The following is an 18,174-nucleotide window of genomic DNA, read 5'->3' as shown; positions in this document are numbered from 1 at the left end:
TTCTGAAGCCATGTGTGAGTTTCTTTATGCTCGTATTACTAGAAGTGGCATCTTCATGCCCCTCCTAAGAGGAGAGGAGATGGAGCAGAGATCAAGCAGATAGGTGTGAAGCAGGTTCTGAAAATGGGAGGAGTGAGAGATGTGCAAATTCTGGGAATCCACCTCACCCCCTACTCCACCTCTTCCCACCACTTCCCAGTGCCCGCCCCCAGCTTCAGCCTGCGCCCTTAAACTGCTGCCACCCTGTGCTGGGTCGAACATTTTCAGCTGCTAACTCCACAACTGTGCTGAGTAGTCAGCAGCACCTGGTGGGACAGATATGATGGTGCTGAGATTAGGCAGCTGGGCTCCCCTGGGGCCTCTCCTCTCCCTGCTCTTTTCCACTTGCATGGCGGTAAGTGAAGAGACAGTGTTAGAAAAATCAATGTGGAAAGTACTGTCAGAGAAAATGGTCTGAAATGTCACTGAAAATGGTCTTCTTTCTTCTCTTCAGTATGTTGCTACCAGAGAAAACTGCTGCATATTAGATGAACGATTTGTAAGTATCTGAACAACTTTATCTTAAGGCTCTAACTAAAGCTTTCATATGCTGATTATTAACTACCATTATCACTCATGACTTTGTTTGATCTTCACTTATATTTTTTATACTCGTTAAATGTGCTGTGCTTAAGCCTCTTATCCATTAATAGATGTGTATGCTGGTAAAAATGTAGGAGAGGCTGTGCTGTTGACAAAAGCATATATCTAGAAGATATTACAAGTAGCACCATGTACCATTTCTTTTCTGTGTGTGTATGTATATAGTGTGAGAGCAAACTGCCTCTTTAAATTCAAATACACCAGGCAAACTAGGAAAAGCCTGCACTTTTTTATCCACAATCGTTTGTATAAGCAATGCCTGAAAGTTCTTGTACTCTCCTTTTTTTGCTCCTGAAACATTGCCAATGATTATTCTTTCCACTTTAGGGTAGCTACTGCCCAACAACCTGTGGCATTGCAGATTTCTTTAATAAATACCATCTCACTGTGGATGGGGAGCTGCAGGAAATGGAGAGAATGTTGCGGCAAATTTCTAACTCTACAGGAACAACAGAGCATGTGATTCAGCACATCCAAAGCCTCTATCCACCAGAGAAGCAGACGCTACCAAGTGAGAATATAAAAATTACACAACTGAAGTTTTCTTGCTTTTTAATTTGCTTCATGGCAATAATTTTATACCTTTGTTTTACAGGTTCAATTGATGATTTTACTAAGAAGTCCAGGAAAATAATTGAAGAAATTATCAGATATGAAAACACTATTTTGTCTCATGAAACTACTATACAGTAGGTATCTTCCACCTTTTGTATCACTTGGTAACCCAAATAGCTTTCTTTCTGTTCTTTTATCAAGTGCAGGTAAGGCTCCCTCAGAAAGGTTTTTGTGCTCCTGTGGACCATGGTGGCCACACTGTCATTAGTAGCTAGCAATATACAGAAGGATCATGTGGATCTTACATTGCATTCTCTGGTCATCTTCATAAGTCATTAATTGTGCAAAAAGTGCAAGGCAAGAACACTGGGAAGCATGACAATATTTGTACTTATGTTGGGGTTATTTTGCTGTGCTAGCTATTCCAAATATTTTTTCCAAGACCTTTGGAGATTTTATGTGTGTTTGTGCTGTAATGCAGAGTATGTGGAATATTTGTACAATTTCTCTAACTAATTCTGCTGAACATGAAAAATGAGCTAATAGCGGCACCTCCTTTTACAGAGGTGTATCATAGCAGCATGCTACATAGGTGAGGCATGTATGCAATGAAATTTGTATTACGCATGCAGAAGACAACAAACCAATTTTGTCTCCCTGTCCAGACAGTTGACAGATACACATATACTGAACAGTAACAGGATCTCACAACTGAAAGAGAAGATTGCCCATCTTGAGTCACTATGTCAGGAGCCATGCAGAGACACGGCTGAAATACAGGAGACAACTGGAAGAGGTACACAAAATGCTTCTGGTGTGGTGGAGGGTTCATTCAGTTACAAGTATTGCAGTGATGATGAGTTGTTTGTAATCTAGTGGCCCATAGATTTCTGCAAAGGTATGTAAGATTACAAGTTATGGAACCAGTGCTTGAATCAATAGGAGTGCTAGGTTGATGCTCTGCAAAAAAGGCATTCAGATGGAACAGAGATCTCTGGCCTTTTTGGCCAAAACCCGATTGTCCTAACATGGACATCTTACACAAGTCCTGTGACCCTCAGTAGGATTGTTTTGTGGCAATGACATTGAAGTATGTGAATTAAATAGCTAAGTGTGCAGCACTGCCATTTGAATTAATTGTTTTTCTTATACTAAGAAAGCTAAGATAGCAAATAAATGTGTGTATAGAATTGTGGTTAGATTAATAATGATCCTTTGAATATCTTTACCTCAGACTGTCAAGACGTTGCAAACAAAGGTGCCAGGAAAAGTGGTCTTTACTTTATCAAGCCTCAAAAAGCCAAGCAGTCATTCCTAGTCTACTGTGAGATTGACTCATATGGCAATGGCTGGACAGTGTTACAGAGGGTATGCTGCTTATGTATTATTACTATGAGCAAGCTTCTTGCACCAGCATTGTTTTTATTTGCCTGTGTAAGATACATATCTTTTTGACTGAGTGTTCTGTTTTTCTTTGCCTAGAGACTGGATGGGAGTGAGGACTTCAAGAAAAACTGGATTCAGTACAAGGAAGGATTTGGACATCTGTCTCCAGATGACACCACTGAATTCTGGCTGGGCAATGAAAAGATTCATTTAATAACTACACAGTCTGCACTGCCATACACCTTACGAGTAGAACTGGAGGACTGGAGTGGCAAAAAAGGGTATTGTTCATGTTGCTTCTGAAAATGGCAGATTAAAACCTACTGCTCTTTTGTCAGTTTGTACAGCTCTCTGATAAAATGATAAGCCCTTAGGCCTGCTAACATGCATGGGACACTGCATTGGCTCCTGAACTCACAGACATGATAGCTGTCACTGTACGTAACTTGTTTGCAGGCACATGCATGTTTGAAGGCCGTTTGCTGGCACCCATTTTATTTGGCAGAAGGAATCTATTTATTAAGTTTCTTCACATTTTTTTCATCTTATGGCCTGGATAATCATTGTTGATGCCTTCCAACTGAACTATTCTATTCTATTCTACTCTATTCTATTCTATTCTACTCTACTCTACTCTACTCTACTCTATTCTATTCCATTCGTGTTTCCTTCTAAAGGAGGGCTTACAGTCCCTGCCATTTCTTGAGATCTCTGCTCCTTCCTCCACCAAGAATTTCCTTGTGACCTAAGTAAGCTTCAGCATTATGAACCTGGGAGATACATATGTGTGTATTTTATAATGTGGATCTTTCACACATCCCTGAAGACTATTAGTGTCTGATAATGGAGCACAAAAATTGGTTGGATCTGTGTCACTCAACTGAGGCACACAGTTATGGAAAACCAATTCCTTTTCACATGCTAGGGTGGCATACATGCCTTCTCCGCAGTTCTAACACCTATGAATTTTTCATTATGCATGCCTAGGGAATGCAGCATACTTATTATATTCATGATTCTGCTTTGTTAACAGCACCGCTGACTATGCTGTATTCAAAGTGGGAAGTGAAGACGACAAGTATCGACTGACTTATGCCTACTTTATTGGTGGTGAAGCTGGGGATGCCTTCGATGGCTTTAAGTTTGGAGATGATCCAAGTGACAAATCCTTTACCTTTCATAATGGCATGCGGTTCAGTACCTATGATAATGACAATGATAATTATGCTGGCAACTGTGCTGAGCAAGATGGATCTGGATGGTGGATGAATAGATGTCATGCTGCCCATCTCAATGGCAAATATTATATAGGTGAAGTATCTTCTAAGTACCTATAACCCAGGACACCATGTTTCAGTGTCAAAGAAACATGGTTTGCTTTCATTAAAAATGTTTTGCCATCTGGATTTCCCAAAGCTGGTACAGCCCACATTTTACAATAACTGTTAACACCAGCAGTTGGAACTTATGGCTGCTCTCCAGCCCCAAACGGGAGAATCAGTCCTGAGAGAAGCAAACTAGGGGAAGAAGGGCAATGATCAGGGCCTCTAGTATGCCTGGGAATGCCATGGAAATGTTAGTACCAGAAGAATACTTGGGTGTGTTAACTCTTTGGGAAAGCAACTAACTGCTTTGTTCCAACTGATATGTTTTTAGGTGGTGTATACACATCAAATGATGCTGGTCCATCTGGATATGACAATGGCATTATCTGGGCAACCTGGCGTGACCGGTGGTACTCTATGAAGAAAACTGCAATGAAAATCATTCCATTTAACAGACTATCAATAGATGGACAGCAGCACAACTTAGGCAGTGCCAAACAGGTGCGAACACAAGCCCTTGGAGATGCTTAAAATGACAACAGAATATAGTTAGCGTTTCAAACACTGAACATGGACAGCTGAAGTGTTAAGCCCACTGCATCTTAGAGAAGTCGGTTTGTTTACCATTTTGTCACAGAAATACTTGTACTTTGATACTAGTATGCCTTCCACATTACTGTTTAATATATAGATAAATAGGTAGTCATGATCAGAAATAATCCCTTGCCTACATGTGTTTTAAATGCTACATTTTAAATTTCTAACTGGTATAACTATGAACTCTATCAACATGTCATCGTAAGCTTTCTTTAGAAGGTCACTAAAGTGCTTTCTTTTTTTCTGTTGTAGGTTGGAGACTCATAAAATTACAGTTTCACAAAGACTGGTCTGAAGAGGGAAAACAAATCTTTTTTTTTAGTCACTGAACTAACCTAACATTACGCAGTTCAGTTTTGATGATAAACACTGTTGCCTGTAAAATGCCCAAGCTTGTTCCCTGAGCAGTGCTTACCTCTATGTACATGGTTGGGTTTTTATTGTGTACAAATTCTCAATAAATTTTTGATTATTACAAAAAAAAAAAGAGCTTGTTATCTGTGCTCTACAGTTGGCCAAACAAAGCAAAGTGAACTTTATGATGGTTAGAAAGAATCAAATATGTTTGATTCAGTCATTTCTGTAGTAGTTTCTGCTTTAGTAGTTTGTTTAGTAGTGAGTATTGGAGGTATTTCTCCATAGAAATGAGGCTTGTTTCCAGAAGTTTCCATTCTATTTTCTGCTGAAATTAATCTTTGACATTAATCAAAGTACACAGCAACTTGAAAGAAGCCTAGTTTACTGCTAAAGGCTACTTAACTGATCTTACCATGAAGTAATGAATACATTTTCAACCAGGTTGTGCTAGGAAGTACACTATCAATAATCAATAACAGATATTTTACTCCAGAGCATACCTATTAACAAGTATTACACTGCACAACCGTTATTAAAAATTAACACATCTAGTGCCATTATTTGTAAAAAAAAAAAAACAACAAAACCAAAACAATTTAAAATGTCAACAGAAATTTATTGTATTTTACTTGCACTTTTCTAGATCTGTTAATAATTTTCCATGTCACCCACACAAGCAAACTCACAGCACAGATCAAGAGCAGCAAACAGTTTGTGATATTGTCTGAATGTAGTCACCCAGAATATCTGTTGAATTGGTTTGAAGGGTGCACTACCAAATGAGGTTAGGATTATGAATAAACTGCTGAACAAAAATGCATTCAGAGCTAATACATATACATATACACACACATTATCTGTCCATCCATATCTATATTGCTATCTGTCTCAAGTTTGTATATTGAGAAATGAAATAAGAAGTGTCATCCTGTGTTAACACAGTCTACTCTCACAAGCTCCTTTCTCCCCACAGGAGGGAGAGTAACAAAAAACCCCTCACCTGGGTTAGGATGAAGAGTTTTACTGGAAGTGCTACAACGCACCATGACAGCCTATTTGCAGAAAAGCACAGCAAAATGCAGAAGCAGCAGCAGAAGCCAGCAACAAAGCAGTTCCCCCAACTCAAGCAGGCAGCAACCAGCCCAGTGGAAAAGACCAACAACCCCAAAACCTGGAATCCAGAAGCAACAATGGGAACAGGAAGCCTCTCATGTTGCAGTCTGAACTTCAAGCCCCATGAGACTGCTCCAGCCAGCACTTCAATTTAGAAGATTTAGATTTAGATTCAATTCAACCTATGAGAAATGTATCCCTAGTCTTTAATTCTAGCTACTACTGAAAGGCCACATTTTCATTTGGTATTTCTGAATAACACATTCAAAGCATTTAAGACAGGAAGATATTATCCTCATAAGAGAGATCCTAAAGGCAGTGTATGCCATCTCAAAACTTCTCCAGTTTTTGTGCCCAGGTCTCTAGCAGGATTGCTGCTGAGCCTCTTTCCCTGGATCAGTCTCCATATCATGATAAGTTGCTGTCCCCATCATTGTTACCAAGGTTGTTTTGACTTAGTTCACGTTTTACTCTTGGCCAAAATCTAAGAGGAAGGCAGGTTTCTCAGGAATAGGCAAGAATAAGGCATAATTAGCACAGGGTCAGCATTTAACAGGTTAACAATTGTTTGCAATGAGAGACAACCTCTTCACTCCACTAAATTCGTATATTTTGCATGGTTTTGTTCCACCCATGCAACCAGCCATGCTGCACAGTTCACTTCCAGCCTTGACACCCAATTTCTCACCAAGTAATGCAGTTTTCCTGATCATTTTGTGCCATAAAGTCTCTCCTCTTTTTTTTTTTTTTTGGTAACTGAAGCAGTAGGTGTAGAGAGCCTTGGGGGAAGGATGTGAACTGAAGGTTGACAAGCCCAGTCTGATCTTGGTTCTCCAAACAACCATTGAGTGGCACTGGCCCACTCCCTTCCACTTTCTGTTTTCAGTTTATCCCACCTATGACATGACTTTAAAGTTGTTATTATTTCTATATTTTATTTACACCATGGAATTAAAAAATATATTTTTCCCCTCTGTCACTTTTACTTCTGTGTCCACACTCTGCTGGGTCTGAACTGTGATTTGTCTCTCCCCATTTAGCTTTTGGCCACTGTGATTTATTTAATAACAATATGCTGTAACTTCATACATTTCACTGGTGTGAGCTGGCATTTTATGGGTTGCTCACCAGAACTATGATTGGCTTTTTCTTCCAGTATGATCACTCAAAGAAGTCCTATACCAGAGCTCATCAGGGCACCTGCAGGACCCCAGCCCACTGTTTGAAATAAGACTGGCAAGGCTGATGCCTTTTGGATTTCCATTCTACTGTTTCCAAAACTCTTCTATCAGAAAGGGGTCTGAAAAGATCTAGTTCTTCTGACTGTTAGAGATAGAATCACACTCTTGGTATTTATTTTTGGGGTTGTGGTGTTTGGTGGGGTTTGTTTTGTTTTGTTTTGTTTTGTGTTTTGTTTTGTTTTGTTTTGTTTTGGGGGGGGTTGCAAGCAAATACACCACAGTTGTACTTATTTGACTCTATCTTGTGTACTGAGAAGTCATATTTCTCTTTTCTTAATCAGTCTTTATTGTATGTGACTCTCAGACCATAGCCTAGAGTGAAAGTCATTTGTATGTAAGCAAGCTTGTCCCCCTCTGAGTTGATAAAAGTTCATTGTAGGCTTTGTTGGCTACAATTAATTTGGCTTTCTTTCATGCCTTGTGTTTGCAGTCAATCACCCAAAGACACTGTAGCACAAAACAGTTCACTCTACAGAAAAGAAAAAAAAAAGAGAGAGGGAGAAAAGAGGACAAGGAAGAGAGAGAGGTAGAAGGTACAAAGATAGGAAGAGGCAAATGATGTGGATGAACTTGAGGACTTGCTGGGCCCCACAGTCTCTGAGCAAAATGTGAGACCAGATGCTGGGACTGGCTAGTAATGAATACAAAAATATCGTCTGAGGAGCATATGATGAGAAAGTGGAGCTGAGAGCTGAAGCTGAAGGACAGTGGAGTTTAACACAAGGTATCCAGGGAGGGACATGAATGAGCAGGTAAGATGAGGAGAAGACATCACCTGGAAAGCTGGTGGGGACTGTTGGTAGGACAGGAGACAGGGGCAGTGCTGGGCAAACAAGGGCTAGATCTCAACTCGGGAACACAAACCAGAGTTAAATCCCAGACTCCACAGCTATTTCTCTGGCAACCTGCCAAAAGCAGAGCAGCTGAAGCAGTGAACTGTACTTCTGCCCTTTGATCATTAATTAAAGATAAATCCAAAGTTTATCTAGCTCTTGGCCTTTAGCTTTCCAAACAAACACAGAGAGAAGTGACTGGATGATTACAACATAAAAGCAAAGTATAGGCTGAAGGTCAGGCCCAGATGCAGCCCCCAACTGGAAAGCCTGAGGAGCTCCTCCTTCACCTCAGCCTCACCAGCAACCCCCTATGAATGAAGCAGGAAAGCCCTCTTAGCTTACCTAATGTTTATGACTGGGCTTTTCCCAATGGCTGTAGCCTTAGTGGCTGAGTTCTGCTTGGACCAGAGCTTAACTGTTCTGCATTTGAAGGTCACCAGAAAGCTGCACCTTCCATCAGGGTCAAAGGAGGCCTGGCACATGCTATGGCTGTGTCCAGCATTGCACTGGTAGCCAGTACCTGGGACACCACCTAGCAAATTGTTGCATCCTCTGTTAGTATGATTAAACAAACAGAAATTCTTCTGCTTGATCAAGGTGCTCTGACTACTCTTGATTTTTAAGGCCTATTAAATTATAAAAAATAATTTTCAGAGATTATTGAAGATAACAAAATCAAGCTTTTATAAAAAAGCACCATAGGAATATCATTGACTCTTTAAACAGTCTGCAAATCATCATCATGCAATGAAAAAAGTGTATGGCTCCGGGCAGCTGCTTGCCAGCAGAGCCCCATCCACGTTCAGTGTGAAGAGGAAGGCATTCGTGGAAGAAACAGCCTATGTGGTCCTGTGGTAAAGACCATGGGTGTACACAGAAGAAGGGCACATGTGTTCCTAAGCATGGAGATCCTGAGGTTGGGATCCTCGAGCAAAGTTTTGTGTCCATCTCGTACATTAAATTAGAGCTTGTTCGTTTGAGTTGGAGACTCTCTGTGGAGTCCAATTTATTTTAGGTGAAGCCCATTTTACTCTGCTCTGTAAAATAATTAACCCTAATCCTGCAAGACTTCCTCTTATTATGGTCTTTCTCTCCATTAAGCATTTTATTGTCCTCTAAGCTTTTCATAATTCTTCACAGAGTGAGCAAAACTGTGTAGGATTTGGAGGTGCATCACCAACCTTACTTCTGCTGAAGTTAGCAGCTGAGAATTTTGGTAAGTATATTGATTATGTGCTTTGAGTTCAGGAGCTGCTTTGTGGACGTTTATCAACCAAACAACACAGCCATGGCTGGCTGATCTTCAGACTGAGCAAAGATAATAAATGGGCTGTTTGGATGGTTTTGGGTGTTTTTTTTTTAGTTAATTGAGGTGTCTTGTTGCTGAAATCAGAAGTAATTTGTTGCATCATAGTATTACTGGCACTGCATATGGTTCCACAGAAGACTTTACAAAGCATGTTGAAGGGAACTGAAAGAAGCAAAGCATTTTGTTTCAGAATGTGCATAGATAAGATAATATGAAACCTTAAATACAATAGAAACCCTTTGTCATGCAAAATCAGATCCTGGTGTGTTAATCAATGTAACACCATCTTATTGGCCTCTTCAGCTGGGAATATGACTGCTAGTTATATTGGTGTAAGTTGTTAGGCTTAAGAGGGTTTTCTGGATAAGAAAATTATGACATGCAAGGTCAGAATTGGGAGGAAACAAAGGCTCCAGTTCAACTTTATGTAAACTTTACATACAGAGGGTTCAAGCCTCCTGAAGGCTTGGATCCAAAGATGTAATCAACTATTTTGAATTAAATGTGTTGTCCAATGACAGAGTTAAGCTTAAACATGTCTCTCTAAAGCAAAAAAGTTTTGTGAATGTCATGTTGCTTAAAAAAAACCAAGGGACAATTTGTTCTTTCAACTGATTAGGCCCACTTTTATGCTAGCAAAGGTTTTCTTGCTCATTCCTGATCAGTGTGGTGGCAACTTTTCAGATGGGCAGTATCTTTCAAGTGCCCGATGGTCTTGTATAACACCAGTAACAGTAAGGCTTGTTGTAAGAGCTCACAGAAGCAGCACATTATCATCAATTGCCACATGCAAACTATACCCATTAAACAAATATTTAAGGAGGCATGCCTCCTTAGGAAGATTTAATTATGCTTAACATCTGTTCCTTGACATTTTCAAGTACCACTCTACTCTGATTTTCATAAATATGTGTTCATTTCAAATTAATCTCACTTGATAAAAAAGTAAAATATACCTTTTGTGGAACAGACAGCAAAATGTTAAACACATCTGCATTATACAAATACCAGTAAGGTCCAGCTGTTAAAACTGATGTAAACTTGGCTCTGCACTCTTCAAGAATTAATTTGAGTTGAAGACCATATGGTCAGAGACTGCATCAACCTTTCTTAGACTAGTGCTTGCTTTTGAAAGGTTAGTGGATTTCACAGCAGTGGAGCATAGTCACACAGAAAGGGAAAACCACTGACTTTGATTTTTTCAAACAGATAGCAACTCTTTGATTGTGCCAGTTAAATGCCCATCACAGACTGTGTCTTCCAGACAATAAACATTGCTGGATCCTGCTAGGTCCTGCATATACCTTTGTTGAACATCCAGTTATGGGAAACTATGCTTTAGACAGATTGTTTCCTGGAATACATGGTGCTGCCTGCATGTTAGTGTTGTACAAACTTATCTGGAGCAAATAACACCAGAAACTTGTGCAAGAGGCCTTAAGTAATCACCTAAGCAGGAGGGGGGAATTTGCTATGTTTTGTCTCCAAATAGAAGGGAGCATAATGATTAATCTCTGCTTTGCATTAAGGTTTAAATTGCACCAAAAGACCAGTAAAGAGCATCCTTTCAGTCAGAGTTCTGCTCACTCTTCTCTGAAGATGGTGTCTGCAAGGATCATCTGTGTGTTGCTGTCCCTCAATATAGCTTGGGTATGAGTTTGCTTATTTGATTCTTTTTCCTCTCTTTCTGTTTTGAAGAGTAAGCATTTATTTAATGTTTGTTCATTAGATAGATACATTTTGGCTGTTACCTAGCTCATAAAATTCAATGCACACACATATACACATGCATACTGTAACCACTTTGCTGCGGGCCTTTTGTCAGTTGTTCCTGAGTGTCCAGCTGTCTAGTTAATTAAGTTTTGATGAATCTGCCTGGCTTCAGGAGCAGCAAAGCATACACATTAACTTGAATTTATAGACTCGTAGGTGATGCTGGATGCTAGTGGCTCCAGCCAGTCAGAAATTTTCATATTTTTTAGGGTGAATTCTACTCTCCTTTGGATCTGATTTCAGCAGAGTTTTCCACCTACAAATGAAACAAAATTCCTTTATCATCAACTGCACCAGGTAGCAGCACCAGGTTAAACTAGAGCTAAGTAAGAGTCAAGGAAAGTGATAGACCTGATTTTCAACTATTCTAATATGAACTTGGTTTTCTCTCACTGAGAACCTCTTATGTGAGGTTCTTTTCTATTTCTCTTTGTGCCCATTTATTGAAGAATGTGTATATTCTAACAAATTACAGAAATTATAGGAAGCAGATGGGACAAAACAGAAGCAGTTGTATTTGAGCTGTCAATGCTGAAAGGGCACAGACCACCTAAAAGTGAAGGGATTTTTTGTAACTATAAAGAGGTACTTGGGCCAGATTCTCAGGATGAATCAAACCAGCATGAATCAGCTGCTTTTAACAATGATATTCCATCTCACTAGGGCTGAGCTTCTGGCTCTGGAGGCTAGAATTAGGAAAATTTTGTCTACCTCTGAATTAATCATTAATCATCATAATCATAATTAATATTTTCAAGCATTTATTATGCTGCTTGAAAAGTATATAAGATAAACAGTCAGACTTAGTTATATGTCAAGCCTTTAAACAGAGCTTTCTTTTATAAAAAGTAATTATTTCCCAGTCTTTTACTAAGGAATAACACAATAGGAATCCTTACAGTTTTTTTGACTCAGAATTAGCATGTATATATACATATATACACATTCTCAGGTTTGAGAAAAAGCTGAGTATATTTATTTCTCTTCCATTAGCACAGTGGAATCCATCCAACACTGACATTACTATTTTTTTTAGGGTGTTACTAATGTTATTGCTCTTTATGCCAGGCTAAACGGTGCTATAAGCTCCCAGCAACTGTGATTAAAATCAGAAACTCTCTTCACACATATCTTTAAGCCAGTTTTGTGTAGAATGAAGGCGGTAGAATGAAAATAAAAAGTTAGAAGTATTGAAGCAAATGAAAATAGAACATAGATTTTTTTTTTTAAGTGCTTGCTTTAACTTAACCAACTTTAATCTCATTTCAAGTTAATTTTATATTTACATAGAGAACACAAGATTTCTGTAGAATGATATCATAACACATACTGAGGATCACCAGCTCCCAACAAAGCAGTATTAATTTTAAGAGATTAAGAGCTTTATTTCAATTAAACAAACAAAATTGTATGTTACAAGAAATGTTAGGAATAAAATCTCTGAAGGGTTTGGTGTGATGATTTCCAGATGGCTTTGAACAGCCTCAAGCTGCGACTGTGTAGGTTTAGACTGGACATTAGGAAAAAACATTTCATGGAAATAGTGGTCAGGCATTGGAATGTGATGCCCAGGGAGGTAGTTGAGTCACCAACCCTGGATATGTTTAAGGATCATTTGGATGTGGTGCTTGGGGATATGGTTTAGGGGTGAACCCTGTAGAGTAGGGCTATTGGTTTGACTTGGTGATCCTGAGAGTCTTTTCCAACCTGGATGTTTCTGTGAGTCTGTAATTGCCACAGGTCAGCTATGCCACTGAGTGTTTGAGGATGTCAGTGTTGTGTTTCTGTTCTCTTTGTAGCTGTTTAGTTCATCTTGGTTGTGCCTTTTTCCCCTTTTTGATCTTGGCAGGCACAAGATGGAGAAACTGACTTTGAAAAGGTGGGTGCAGGAATCCGTGGTCCCAGGATTGTGGAGCACATGTCCCAGTCCACCTGCCAGTATGAGAAGAACTGGCCCATCTGTGCAGATGATGACTGGGTGAGCAATGAACTCCTGCCACAAAAGCAGGGCCCATCAGTAGAGTGCTCATGAACCTCAGCCAGACCACACTGATGAGTGCCATGCAGCCAGCATGTGACTATGCTTTAGGTCTGAGGAAAGACAGGTAACACTTCATGTTGGAGCAGCCTGGAGAGAGCTGCTGTGGGAAAGAATTACTAAATGAATGAAAGAAAGAATAAAAAAGAAAGAAAAAAAAAAATCAGGGGAATGAAAGAGGGAGTAGAAGTGTACAGAGGTGCAGAATCAAAAGAGAAAGTAAATCTGGAAAAGAAAGATGAAATAAAAGAAGGCTAATTCCTAGAAAAAATAAGAAGGATTTGGTTTGGGAATTTTGATATTGCCGTTTTTGGAGTTGGTAAGGGAATGGCACCAGAAAGAAAGATGCAAGACAAAGAAAAATAGCTAGAAATAGCTCACACTTCACTGGTTGCTTTTTAGGAAGTCAGATAGTAAAAGGTTCAGTAAAAGATTCATAATAATTGACTGGATGCATTTGCATATAAACTGTTAATTTGTCTCCCTCTTGCCTCTTTCATCTCAGCCTATCTTTATGTTATATTCTTTTGATGAGATCTTTGCAAAGAGCTTTAGTCTGTTGGAACGTGAAGCTTTTCCAATGAAAATTTTGCTTAAATGTGTTGGCCTCTAACATCTTTACTCAAACTGGACAACGGACCTTTACTTATAGGAGCCCTTTAGGAAGTACATGTATATGTGTGTGTGTGTTATTTCACCCCTGAGTATCAGAGGAGAAAGAAATATAAGGTTATACTTGTTCCCTGCTGCCTGGTTTTGTCAGTTTCCTAAGGATGCTTTCACTGGTTCTATCACACCAGAGACAGAAGCATAGGAGGTGAAGGATTGACCTCCAGGTGGCTTACTCTAAGTCACACAAATCCTTGGTGAAGTCAGTAGGTTAACAGGAAAGGGCATCTGAAGGGAATTTGCAGAATCTTGCCCTAATATTTGTGTGTGTGTGTTTTCAGTGTTGCCCCAAAATCTAGAAACATAATGTTAAAAAATACATTTACTTGTGAAGATTTTTACACAATTATTCCCCTCTTTCAATTTTAGGGTTCAAAATGTCCATCAGGCTGCAGAATGCAAGGGCTGATTGATGAGACAGACCAGGATTATAGTCATAGAATAGAAAAAATCAAGAAGCTGCTAGCAGAAAACCAAAACAACTACAAAAAATCCAATCGGATAATTACAGAAACCATAAATGTAATAAAGCCAAACCTGGACAGTGCTCAGCGTGAGTATCTCACACCTGGTTTTATTATCTATTCCTGAATTATGGGTTGGGGTTTTTTTTGTGCACAAGCAACATGCAGTAAAAATATATGCTGCACTGGACCTTGTTATCAAGAGCCAGAAGAAACACAGCAATACAAGACTAGTTAACTAGTAAAATATAATGTAATTATTACCTGCTCAGTCCTGTTAGAAATATGTTCTTATTTACATCTTTTAATCACAGATTTTAAAATATGCTACACTTTTAGGAAAGAAACTTGCATATGCATAGCTGACTGTGCGGCAATTCTATTTCAGAGGTTGATGAGACTTATGGTCACGTGTCAGGAGAACTGAGGCGAAGAATTGTGACATTAAAGCAGAGAGTTGTCACTCAAGTAAACAGAATTAAAGCTCTGCAGAGCAGCATCCAGGAACAGGTTTTGGAGATGAAGCGCTTGGAGGTAGGTAGCTGCTATGTAATTTCCATTTTTTCCAGGGCTTAGCTACAGAAAAAGGGTCTGTACATAATATGCTAACTGCAAAACATGCTGCAACTTTCACATGATCTGACTTGCTGAGACAATGAGCTGCTTTCTGTGCAGCTTGGTTCTCCTTTCCTGCTTTGTGGGAGCCAGCATGAGCTTGGGAGGACTCTTGTTCCCATCTGCCACTCCTGCTATCAGACAGACAGCAAGGATGTTATATCTGCTGGTAACTGGCTCTGTGTGAGGCATTTCTCCTCCTGCAAGAAATTACTGAGTAGCTAGGATGAGTGGAACATGCCCTGTATTTTCTCAGTGCCTCCACTGCTGCCCACAGCCAGTACTGGCATTGGGAACACAGCCTGTGTTCCCAGGTTGCAGCCATTTCTTCTGATAGTAATGCAAGGAAAAGTACTAGCACAACCAGCAGTTTTGCTCAAAAGCCCTTTTTGATCCCTGGATTAGAGATCTGGCTTTTGGATCATTTGGGAAAACAATCATAGAATCAGAATTGTTTTGGCTGGAAAAGACCTCTAAGATCATCGAGTCCAACTATCAAATGTCATCTCCAGGGGGGCAGGTCGCACAGCAGGGTCGTGACAAGTCCAGTGTCTTCCCCTCTCCTTGGAGCACTTGTTTTTGCCCTGACCCCCAGTGAGTGTGCCCACTCTGCATCACTCCTTCCAAACTCAGGAAAACACTCCTATGCCCTGAGAATAAAGGGAGAAGAGATTGTGGACATGCTTCAATATACTTCTCCATGGGGATCATGTGCACTGTGTTATTATGCATGCTGTATTTACAGTGGGAATAAGCCCAGAGATGATTTCAAAATGGAGCTTCGGAAAAGCTCAGCTCTCACCTTTCCCCTGCCCAATTAAAGGATAAGCTTGCTTGAGAAAGTCAGAAAAGCTCCCTAACCAAATTATTTGTCTCTGTTTATATAGGTGGACATTGATATAAAAATACGAGCTTGCAAAGGAACCTGTGCTAGAAGTTTTGATTACCAGGTGGACAAAGAAAGCTATGACAACATCGAGAAGCAGCTTACCCAAGCCAACTCCATTGACTTGCACCCAGAGCTTCAAACAACCACCTTGAGTACACTGAAAATGAGGCCACTTAAGGACTCCAATGTTCCTGAGCATTTTAAGCATAAGCCTCTGCCAGAAATGCAGGCTCTGAACATAGTAAATAACATCAGGCAAATGCAAGCAGTATTAGAGAGATCAGAAGCAGACACAACCCCACCCCGAGGTGACAGCTCGTATCACCTGGCAGAATCAAGGGGGGATGGACTAGCACATACTACCAAGTTCCTTACTCCTACTCATGGGAGAGAAACCCTTGGTCTGGGAGACAAAGCCTCCTCTGCTGTTCGTAGATGCACCAAAACTACCACCAAAAGAATTACCACTGGTCCTGATGGCCCTAGAGAAGAAATAGTTGAAAAAATGATTTCTTCTGATGGCTCAGACTGCTCCTATTTACATGGAACAGGAAATGTTGGAGGGGAAGGGAGCACATACCATGTTGGTGGGACAGAATTCCACAAGCTAGAGACATTATTCCCTGAACTAGAATCATTTTTCACACCTGGTACTGGAGTATCCAGTCATTCAGGGAAAGGTGCATTTACAGACTTAGGAGAGGATGAAGATGATGACTTTAGAACAATCCACGCTCAGCCACCTGAACTCCCATCTGGCAGTGCAAGTCACTCCAAGACTGTAGTGACCAGCGCCTCTTCTAGCTTCAACAAGGGAGGCTCCACTTTTGAAACCAAATCACTAAAGACCCGTGGAGTAACTGAGCAGCTAGGTGGGGTTCAACATGATCAGAGTGCAGAGGATACCCCAGACTTTCAGGCACGCAGCCTCAGACGACATGTGAAGCAAAGGACAGTCAACACTGGGAAAGGTACACGGGCATCACAGAAATAGTTATTGAGGTAGTGGAGCCAAATTCCATCCATAACCAAACTGACACATTTGGTTTAGATACTGCAGTGCAACAGTGTGATGTTAAAAAGCTAGCACTGTGTCTGTTTGTTGCCAACTTGAAAACAAAAATGAAAATATTTCATTAATTCTTGGGTATTACATAGACAATTCACAATTTAAGTATGTAAAGTATTCTTTTCTGAATTCTTTTTAATGTTGCCTGTCACTACACCTAGTGTAGTTCAAGACATGATTAACAATTGTCGTCAGAGCTATTGGTACTTGGATTCCCTTGAACCTTTTATTAAATTTTGCTGATAACTCCTGTCAAACCAGATCAACTTTGTTTTTTTAGACTGTGATGATATCCGCCAGAAACACACTTCTGGTGACAAAAGTGGCATTTTCAAAATCAAGCCAGCGGGATCCAATAAGGTTTTGTCAGTTTATTGCGACCAAGAGACCACTTTGGGAGGATGGCTATTGATCCAACAGAGAATGGATGGATCAGTGAATTTTAACCGGACCTGGCAAGACTACAAGAGAGGTTTCGGCAGCGTGGATGGCAGAGGGCGAGGAGAGCTCTGGCTGGGCAATGAAAACATACACTTGCTGACTCAGAATGACACTCTCCTTCGAGTAGAGTTAGAGGACTGGGATGGAAATTCCGCATATGCAGAGTATATCATACAGGTAGGGTCTGAAGCAGAAGGGTACCCCCTTGCCGTGTCCTCCTATGAGGGGACTGCCGGGGATGCGCTGATTGCTGGCTGGCTGGAAGAGGGCACTGAATACACATCCCATGCCCAGATGCAGTTCAGCACCTTCGACCGGGACCAGGACCACTGGGAGGAGAGCTGTGCAGAGATGTATGGGGGTGGATGGTGGTACAACAGTTGCCAGGCAGCGAACCTCAATGGTATTTACTACCTGGGGGGCCACTATGACCCCAGGTATAACATTCCTTATGAGATTGAAAATGGCGTGGTCTGGTTGCCATTTAGAGCCTCTGATTATTCCCTCAAAATTGTTAGAATGAAAATCAGGCCCATAGAAACCCTGTAGAAGGACAGGCTCTTAATATCTATGTTACAACTTCAAGTTGAAAAGATTTTTTTAAAATACATATGTATGATTTATATTTACTCTGTGAATTTGAAGGCAACTGGACACATCTGTGGCTTGAAAAATAAACACTGATTATCAACAAAAGAGTTATTTCATTTTATTTGTAACTGACAAACCTTTTCCAGGAAATACTGATTTTAAAACCCTTTTTATATAAACTTTGTCTATGTCTTTGGCAGCTCAAAACTTGACTGAAGACAAAAGTATTTACACTTTGAACTATTTAGTTTGTTTCAGAGTGTT

General features: G+C 40.2%; 2 protein-coding genes across 2 annotated transcripts; both read left to right on the top strand.

The window, feature by feature from the left end:
- Positions 1-245: 245 nt before the first annotated feature.
- Positions 246-4,990, top strand: FGG (fibrinogen gamma chain). The gene is made up of 10 exons (XM_009898443.2): positions 246-394; positions 494-538; positions 970-1,153; positions 1,238-1,331; positions 1,863-1,993; positions 2,432-2,565; positions 2,680-2,864; positions 3,617-3,894; positions 4,240-4,409; positions 4,758-4,990. Exons 1-10 carry the CDS (start codon positions 320-322, stop codon positions 4,770-4,772), a joined length of 1,311 nt encoding a protein of 436 aa, XP_009896745.2. The 5' UTR covers positions 246-319; the 3' UTR covers positions 4,773-4,990.
- A 5,950-nt stretch (positions 4,991-10,940) lies between these two features.
- FGA (fibrinogen alpha chain) lies at positions 10,941-17,878 on the top strand. The gene is made up of 6 exons (XM_009898431.2): positions 10,941-11,011; positions 12,984-13,112; positions 14,211-14,394; positions 14,694-14,839; positions 15,808-16,780; positions 17,159-17,878. The coding sequence occupies exons 1-6, from the start codon at positions 10,961-10,963 to the stop codon at positions 17,866-17,868; spliced, it is 2,193 nt and encodes a 730-aa protein (XP_009896733.1). The 5' UTR covers positions 10,941-10,960; the 3' UTR covers positions 17,869-17,878.
- Positions 17,879-18,174: the final 296 nt, after the last annotated feature.

Source organism: Dryobates pubescens, chromosome 1 (genome assembly GCF_014839835.1).
Source record: "Dryobates pubescens isolate bDryPub1 chromosome 1, bDryPub1.pri, whole genome shotgun sequence".
NCBI lineage: Eukaryota > Metazoa > Chordata > Aves > Piciformes > Picidae > Dryobates > Dryobates pubescens.
Note: the sequence above shows the minus strand (reverse complement) of the source record. Positions and strands in the feature narration are given on the sequence as shown.

Coding starts and splice junctions, on each gene's coding strand:
- FGG (XM_009898443.2), top strand. CDS start 320: ATGATGGTGCTGAGATTAGGCAGCTGGGCTCCCCTGGGGCCTCTCCTC. Junction 1,154..1,237: donor AGAGAAGCAGACGCTACCAA/GTGAGAATATAA, acceptor TTTGTTTTACAG/GTTCAATTGATGATTTTACT. Junction 1,994..2,431: donor ACAGGAGACAACTGGAAGAG/GTACACAAAATG, acceptor TCTTTACCTCAG/ACTGTCAAGACGTTGCAAAC.
- FGA (XM_009898431.2), top strand. CDS start 10,961: ATGGTGTCTGCAAGGATCATCTGTGTGTTGCTGTCCCTCAATATAGCT. Junction 11,012..12,983: donor TGTCCCTCAATATAGCTTGG/GTATGAGTTTGC, acceptor TGATCTTGGCAG/GCACAAGATGGAGAAACTGA. Junction 14,840..15,807: donor TGGAGATGAAGCGCTTGGAG/GTAGGTAGCTGC, acceptor CTGTTTATATAG/GTGGACATTGATATAAAAAT.